Below are 8,272 nucleotides of genomic sequence, written 5' to 3' on the forward strand. Positions count from 1 at the left end.
TTTCTCTCAACACTTATTTTAGGAAAATGTGATAATACAAAAAGTGTCTCTCTTTCTCTCTTAGGCTCCAAGACGTATTTTGGAGGAGGAGGTGACGGTGCGTTTGTCCTCTAGCAGTGACACTATAATCCTGCAGACTCCCCCGGTGCCCCCGCGCGTCTCCCTCGACCCCCCTTACGAGAGGATCTTCCTTCTGGACCCTCAGTATCAGGATCCCGCTGCGCTGAGGAACAAACTTCCAGAGCTGTCTCAAAGCGCAGAGGCTTCTGGTACCATCCGTTAAACACAAACACACACACTAGCTCTGTCTCAAACACTATTGTTCATCAGTAAATGGGCAACTGATCACTTAAATCATTGGGAATTATTTATGAAAATTATGTAAGGAAGGCACAATATAATAATAATAATAATAATATATTTTATTTGTAAAGCACTTTTCATAGTTAAAAACAATCCCAAAGTGCTACAGAGTATAAACAAAGTTAAAAACCGGAAAGAAGAAATAAAAAGTTAGCAAAAAGTAAAAAATCCTTGTTTAAAAAGAAAGGTTTTTAGTCCTTTCTTAAAGAGTCTATGGCTTGAGGAGCCCTTAGGTTTTCTGGAAGGGAATTCCAAAGACGCGGCGTGGCTGAGCAGAAGGCTCAATCCCCAATAGTGCGGAGCTTAGTTTTGGATGGTTGAAGAAGGGCTTTGTTTCCAGAGCGGAGCTTGCGTGAAGAGTTTTGTGTTGTGAGTAGTTCCTTTAAGTAGAGGGGTGTGTTTACGTGGATGCATTGATGGGTAAGTAGAATGATTTTATAGTTAATCCTGTATGAGACAGGAAGCCAGTGGAGTGAGTGAAGGATGGGTGTGATATGGTCATATTTTCTTATCCTCATTAGGATCCTGGCAGCACTGTTCTGAATGTATTGTAGTTTTTGAAGGCTTTTGCCAGGAATCCCAAAGAGGAGAGCGTTGCTGTAGTCCAGCCTCGAGGATACAAAAGCATGGACAAGTTTTTCAGCATCTGGCAGACCAAGTGTGGGACGGAGTTTAGCAATGTTCCTGAGGTGATTGAAGGAGGTCTTACACAGATGTTGTATGTGGGCGTCAAATGTGAGTTGAGCATCAAATCTTACTCCCAGGTTGGTGACTGTCGATGATAGTGGAATGTTTTGACCAGAGAAGGTGATGTGGGTTATGGGTGATGACTGGACCTGGTGTGGTGTACCAACTAAAATAGCTTCTGTTTTGGAGCTATTTAGCTGTAGGAAGTTTGCCTTCATCCATACCTCAATCTCCTCAAGGCAGGAGCTCAGTGATGACAGAGTGGCTGTAGATGGGATGAGGTTGGTTTTTATATATAGCTGAGTGTCATCGGCATAGCAATGAGTTGTACGTTTGTACGAGATGTACAAAGACGTTTTCTTAAGGGAGAAGCGGCAACAGACAGTGCCAGCGTCCTCTCGCCTCCTATGCGAGTACGCCAGACTCTTTTTATATAAAACTATTAAATTAAGCAAATGGATATAAGAATTTAAACAAAAAAGTATAATTTTACGTTTATTTGTGAAATAATCAGATGCTAATATGCTAATATATACACTACTGTTCAAAAGTTTGGGGTCAGGATTTTTTTTAATGATTTTGAAAGAAGTCTCCCATTCTCACCAAAGCTGCATCTACGTTTATTTGAAAACAGTGATATTGTGAAATCTTATTACAGTTTAAAATAAATATTTTCTATAGTAATATGGTTTAAAATGTAATTTATTCCCGTGATCAAAGCTGAATTTTCAGCATCATTACTCCAGTCTTCAGTGTCACATGATATGCTAATATGCTGATTTGCTGCTCAAGAAACATTTATTATTATTATCAATGCTGAAAACAGTTGTGCTGCATAATGTTTTTTGTTGAAAACATGATACATTTTTTCAGAACAGAAAGTGCAAAAGAACAGCATTTATTTGAAGTAGAAATTTTTTGTAACTTTTTAATAAAAACATTTCTTAAAAAAAAAAATCGTATTCACCCCAAACGTTTGAACAGTACATGTGAGGATCATTTGCATGACTGGATTTTAATTCTGGGATTGTCTAGGATGCATGCAAAGCTGCCTTGTAATTTGCCAAATATTATAAGACTATAAGCATAATTTTGTTGCCTAATGGTGCAGTCTTCATGTCAGGAGCTCAACTTTGAATCCTAAAAATAATGCCCAGATAGGTATCCTAGTAGGTTTTGGACCAGAGCTACTGTGAAGACTTCCAGTACTGAATACACCTCTCCATGATGTCCTTTTTAAAACTAACTTCTCGTTCTATCTTTTACCCTTTTAAAATGAACTTAGTTTCGTTGACACTTGTTTCCTCGAAATTTTGCATGCTGCCTGCCAATGCACTTTTTCCTTTCTTCCTCCTCTAGTCTTGCGTTCTTTAGCCTTTGCTCGCAGTCTATGAACTCCATCTGATCTTGTTACCAGACTGACGGACTTTGCAAGGGTAAGAATCGATGCTGGATTTTCCTTTGCTCCTATTGTGACACCCTGCAGTTTCTTGCACCCAGTCACCTCAGTGTTTTGGTTGAAATAAAATGACTGAAGTTGACATTTTCCTCTCTTCTCATCTTCTGCTTTTTCTGTCTCTCTCTCTTCCTCTTTCTCTTACTCTCAACAAAGCTCTAGTGACATGATTGTCAGCATTTAAAATATTGCAAATCAATGATGATGGAAATAAATAGGGTGGCATTAATAAAGAGATGCATGAAATGAAGGATATGCCAGAATGGTAACACTTTACAATAAGGTTTCATTTGCTAATATTAGTTAACTGCATTAGTCAACATAAATTAACAATGACAAATACTTCTAAAGCATTCAATAAAGGTAATGCAATTTTAAAGGTTCCTAATTTTGTTTTGGAGGTCTCCTACAATAGGTTTACATGCTAAATGATAAACACTTTAATTTTCTCATAATATACTGTACATTGTAGCATTACCTCTTTTCTCACAGTGTCTGAAACTGTTCGATAAAAGATTCAGTCTCTCTAAACCCCAGCCTACTCTGCTCTGATTGGTCAGATGGCCCAGTCTGCTGTGATTGGTCTACCGCTTACAGCACGTGTCGGAAACTATTTGCTTATTATCTTATTAGTGATACTATCGATAACGATGGCTTCGGTTTTATCAGATCAATTCAAGCCTGAGTCCTCATCCTTTGGATGTGAAGCAAAGTAGATTTGCTTTTGCAGCGCAGAAAACAGTGTCTTCTTGACGTCGACAACATGAACCAAACTCTTCCAGGCCTCAGCTACATCTACAGTGATTGAGGGCAGGTCAAAGTAGAGGTTGTTCGCGGGCAGCCAATGAAGACCATAGCCTGGAATTATGCAAATATGTTACACACCTACTTAGATTTGTGCAGGAAGTAAGACTGGGATTACTGACGACTCGTTTGAGGCTGTTCAGAATCAGTTCTTTCTTTTAGGAGACAATAACTCCATTTGTCATTGCACTACATGAAAGCTAATATCTGAAAAAGCACAATAGGGGCACTTTAATGGATTTTAACTAACATGAACAAACAATGAACAATTGTATTTTTTTAACTAACATTAACGTTTTTTTTTTTTTAAATATGTAAAATCATGTTTAATGTTATTTAATGCATTAACTAATGCAACCTTATTGTAAAGTGTCACCATTAAAATAAAATAAAAACAGAAAACAATGGGTTGATATAAATGCTGATTGTTGATGTCTTGTTCTCTCTGTAGCCTGTAGCGGAGGATATGCCGAACCCGACGTTACCCTGTGCACCCCACACCAGTGTTTTCAGAGCAGCGTGCCGCACTACGCTGAAACTGACATCATTAGCCTGCAGGGCGTCACCGGCAGCAACATGTACGCCGTTCCGGCCCTCACCGTGGATTCCCTGACGCGGAAGGACATCTCGGTGGCCGAGTTCCCTCGGGAGAGACTGCTGTTCAGAGAGAAACTGGGAGAAGGCCAGTTTGGTGAGGTGAGTGTAGATGAACCACAGCAGGAGGTTTTATAGTCGCTGCCGTTGTTGTTTCGTAGACTCACTTCTGGAGCCACTTGGATTGTCTTTTATTCCGAGTTAGTTGGGATCTTTTTGCACACTGTTTATGCTTTGTTTTATACAAACAGTGCTGCAATGCCTAATGTTTGAGTGTTTCCCAGAAAACCCTGTTATTAGTGACCACGCATGACTGTAATGTATGGCTTTATTAAGAAAAACATTGGAAATCTAGAGTGAGAGCCAAGGATTTTTTTTTTTTTGTAATAGTGTTACTGATACTTTTTTAACACAGTTGATCCTCATTCTGTTACTATGGTGGCAGATTTATTAATATTACCAATGATGAAAACAGTTGTGCTGCGTAGTATTTTGTGGAAACTGATAATTTTCTAAGGATTCTTTGATTAATCTTTTGTAACATAAATGTCTTTACTGTCTCTTTTGATCAATTTAATTCCTTGATGATTTGAAGTATTTAAAAAAACATACTGATATAACATGATAATACAATAGTACGGTATTTGGTATTTTTGTTGTTAGTGGAGCCCATGCAAGCGTGTTTTCGTTCTCACGTTGTTTAAGTATGATGCTTCACATATGTTCATTCTCTTGTCTGCTGGCATTGCTGTTTTCAGGTGCATTTGTGTGAGGCCGAGGGTTTGGCAGAGTTTCTGGGAGAGGGCGCACCGTTACCGGAGCAGGACGGCAAGCCGGTGTTGGTAGCAGTTAAGCAACTCAGAGCGGATGCCACCAGCAATGCCAGGTTTGGGGAAAAAAACACTAACATTTGATTGGAAAGTTGCATAATGGAGTGAGGCTGTCTTAAGTACTTCTGGGAAGTCCCTGCTTAAAAGTTCGGAATGGTTATGTAATTAGGATGTATTGTGACTGGTTGGAATAAAATTGATTGGCACATGGATCAGCCAATCACATGGCAGCAACTCAATGCATTTAGGCATTTAGATGAGCTTGCTGAATTTCAAACTGAGCATCAGAATGAGGAAGAAAGGTGACTTTGAATTTGGCATGGTTTCTTGCCGCCAGACGGGCTGGTCTGAGTATTTCAGAAACTGCTGATCTACAGGGAAATTCAACCATCTCTAGGGTTTACAGAGAATTATCTGAAAATGAGAAAATCCAGTGAGTGACAGTTCTGCCTTGATGATGCCAGAGGTCAGGGGAGAATGGCCAGACTAATTTCAGCTGATAAAAAGGCAACAGTAACTCAAATAACCACATGTTACAACCGAGGTCTGCAGAAGAGCATCTCTGAACGAACAACACGATCTTGAAGCAGACGGACCACAGCAGTGCCACTCCTGTCAGATTAGAAGAGGAAACTGAGGCTTCAATTCACACTGGCTCACCAAAACTGGACAATAGATGATTGGAGAAAGGCTGCCTGGTTTGATGGGTCTCGATTTCTGCTGCGACATTCAGATGTTCGGGTCAGAATTTGGTGTAAACAACATGAATCAACTTGTATCTTGTATCAACGGTTCAGGCAGTGCTGGTGGTGTAGTGGTGTGTGGGATATTTTCTCAGCACACTTTAGCCCCTTTAGCACCAACTGAGCATTGTTTAAACGCCACAGTCTACCTGAGTATTGTTGCTGAGTATTGTCCATCCCTTTATGACCGCAGTGAACCATCTTCTGATGGATACTTCCAGCAGGATAATGCGCCATGTCACAAAACTCAAATCATCTCAAACTGGTTTCTTCAACATGAACTCATTCTTCAATGAGTTCACTAAACTCAAACAGCCTCCACAGTCTCCAGATCTCAATCCAGGAGAGCAGCTTTGGGATGTGGAGGAACGGGAGATTCGCATCATGATTGTGCAGCCGATCAATCTCTGAGAAATGTTTCCAGCACCTTGTTAAATTTGTGCCATGAAGAATTAACGCAGTTTTGAATGTAAAAGGGGGTTCAACCCATACTAGCAAGGTGTACCTCTCTAGGGCTGTACTGTCCTAGTCGATTAGTCGATTAGTTGGTCGATACGTTCTGGTTCGACCAAAATTCTGATTGGTCGATTTTCTGCCGCGTTTATTTCATCAGTTTTGCCGCGCTGAGGCGCGCTCATTTCATCAGGTGGAAAGCACTAACTGCTAATGGGGGTGTTTTCAGAGTACCCTTGTTTCACTGTAACAGTCTGTCTTCAAAACACCCCCCTTGTTTTCACCTTTTTTGGATTAGTTCAACCCAAGAGAGAGCGTCGAGCGTAGAAGGTTTGATGCTGAATATTATTTATTTAATTGTGAGAGCGTTTAATAGTCAGTCCTCTTCTAACATGTCAACAACAAAGAAATCGACAGTGTGCCAGCATTTTGTTAAAATTGATAACAGGAAAAAGGTCGAATGCAAAGTTTGCAAGCAACAGTTTTCCACAGCTTGACGACAAACATGACATATCATCTAAAAGTGGTAAGCTCACTTGTCTGCGTTAGCTTGCCCTGTCTGTTTTGAGTAACTTAGGCTATATGAACATATCAGAATTTGCATATTTCAATGTTTTAGTGTGATAACCTAACTTTTTTATTTTTTATTTGGAGCCTAATGCGCAATTGCGCTGTGCTGTTGGTTGTGTTAGTTTTGAGCCTAGGATGCTTTATTTTTCAGTTATGCACTTTATTTCGTTTCTGCTCTTGATCTGGTTTGTTTAATAAATATTTTTTTTTTATTAAAGTGGACGTGCCTTTTGTGTTTATTAAGAGTAAAAGCTTTAAGTTAATAGTCTATTCGTGTCTCAGCTGCGAAGCTGAGCTCATGTTCAGCCTCGCTCGGTGCGAGGACATGCACGGTGAAATGATAGTGTCTGACAGTTATAACTTATTATTATAACATATGACAAAAATAATTGTCTAAATTATGTTGCATATTCCTCAACAGTTCTTGTGATGATATCACTAGTTGACAACATACTATTTTCGGAAATCATAAGCTATGATATTGCGCAGGTACACGTGATGCAGCGCTGTCAGAGCTGACAGACTCGAGTGTCAGACTCATTTCAGTGCAAAATAATTAGGTCAAAAACGATTTAATATACTGCAAATAGCCTACTAGTTGTTTATGTTTATTTATAATTCATTTAGGCGGACAACAAGGCTACCAAGTACTGCGCACAGTGCGCATCTAATTAATTTAACGTTTTTTTTTCTAACATCATTTTTAGTCGATTTTAGTCGATTTTTAGTCGAAAATTTCAGGACTTCAGTCGACCAAGATTTTCTTTGGTTGAGTACAGCCCTATACCTCTCCATAAAAATGTCAAATTGTTTCAGAATACACAGTCATCAGTCATTTTCACTATTCACTATTATTTTCACATCAATATTTAGTGATGGATGCTTACCTTTAACCTTTCACCTGATCCCATGATAATTTCTGACTTTTGTCTGTGTAGAAATGACTTCCTGAAGGAGATAAAGATCATGTCGCGGCTGAATAACCCGAACATCATTCAGCTGCTGTGCGTGTGTGTGAGCTCCGACCCGCTCTGCATGGTGACGGAGTACATGGAGAACGGAGACCTCAACATGTTCCTGTCCCAGAGAGAGCTGGAGAGCACACTCACACACGCCAACAACATTCCGTCTGTCAGGTGTGTGTCCATCATTATGAAGAACCCTGACATGTACAGACTTTCATCTCCAGACAGGGGTCAGATCGTTTTTCTACAAGTCAGAGTCAAGCTTAACATTCTTAACCTTTGAATTCTTCAACTTAACCTCCAAGTTTCAAGTCAGCTCTCAGTTTATGATGGAAATGTTTCAGATTACAGGGTTAAAATGAAGCCAGGTTTTCACGTGAGACCTCTCAGTCTTCAAGTCATGATAATAACATATAAATAAGTCGTTTCAATCTGTTCTTTTTTGAAAACCTGACATTAAAAACCAACATTGTAAAATCTTATTACAGGTACTAATTTTGAAAATTAATTACTAGCCCAAAAGGGAAAACTCTTGTATGTTTTGGGATCTGTGTTAGGCCCTCTATTATTCTCAATATATATGCTGCCACTTGGAAATATTATAAGGAAACATGGAATTAGTTTCCATTGTTATGCTGATGACACTCAAATATATATTTCATCACAGCCGGATGAAAACGCTAAATTATCCAAATTGACAGAGTGTGTTAAAGATATAAAAGATTGGATGACGCGTAATTTTCTTTTATTAAATCCAGACAAGACAGAGGTAATACTTATCGGTTCAAAAAACCACCCACAAAACCT

General features: G+C 39.3%; 1 protein-coding gene across 1 annotated transcript in view; it reads left to right on the forward strand.

The window, feature by feature from the left end:
• ddr2l (discoidin domain receptor family, member 2, like) overlaps window positions 1–8,272 on the forward strand; it is a 38,935-nt gene that overhangs the window by 22,862 nt on the left and 7,801 nt on the right. The window contains exons 11-14 of the mRNA XM_079872470.1: window positions 65–269; window positions 3,762–4,006; window positions 4,663–4,790; window positions 7,439–7,636. Of these exons, the coding sequence (XP_079728596.1) occupies window positions 65–269; window positions 3,762–4,006; window positions 4,663–4,790; window positions 7,439–7,636 (776 nt within the window). The remainder of the gene's footprint in view (window positions 1–64; window positions 270–3,761; window positions 4,007–4,662; window positions 4,791–7,438; window positions 7,637–8,272) is intronic.

Source organism: Squalius cephalus, assembly GCF_949319135.1.
Source record: "Squalius cephalus genome assembly, chromosome: 5".
Classification (NCBI taxonomy): domain Eukaryota; kingdom Metazoa; phylum Chordata; class Actinopteri; order Cypriniformes; family Leuciscidae; genus Squalius; species Squalius cephalus.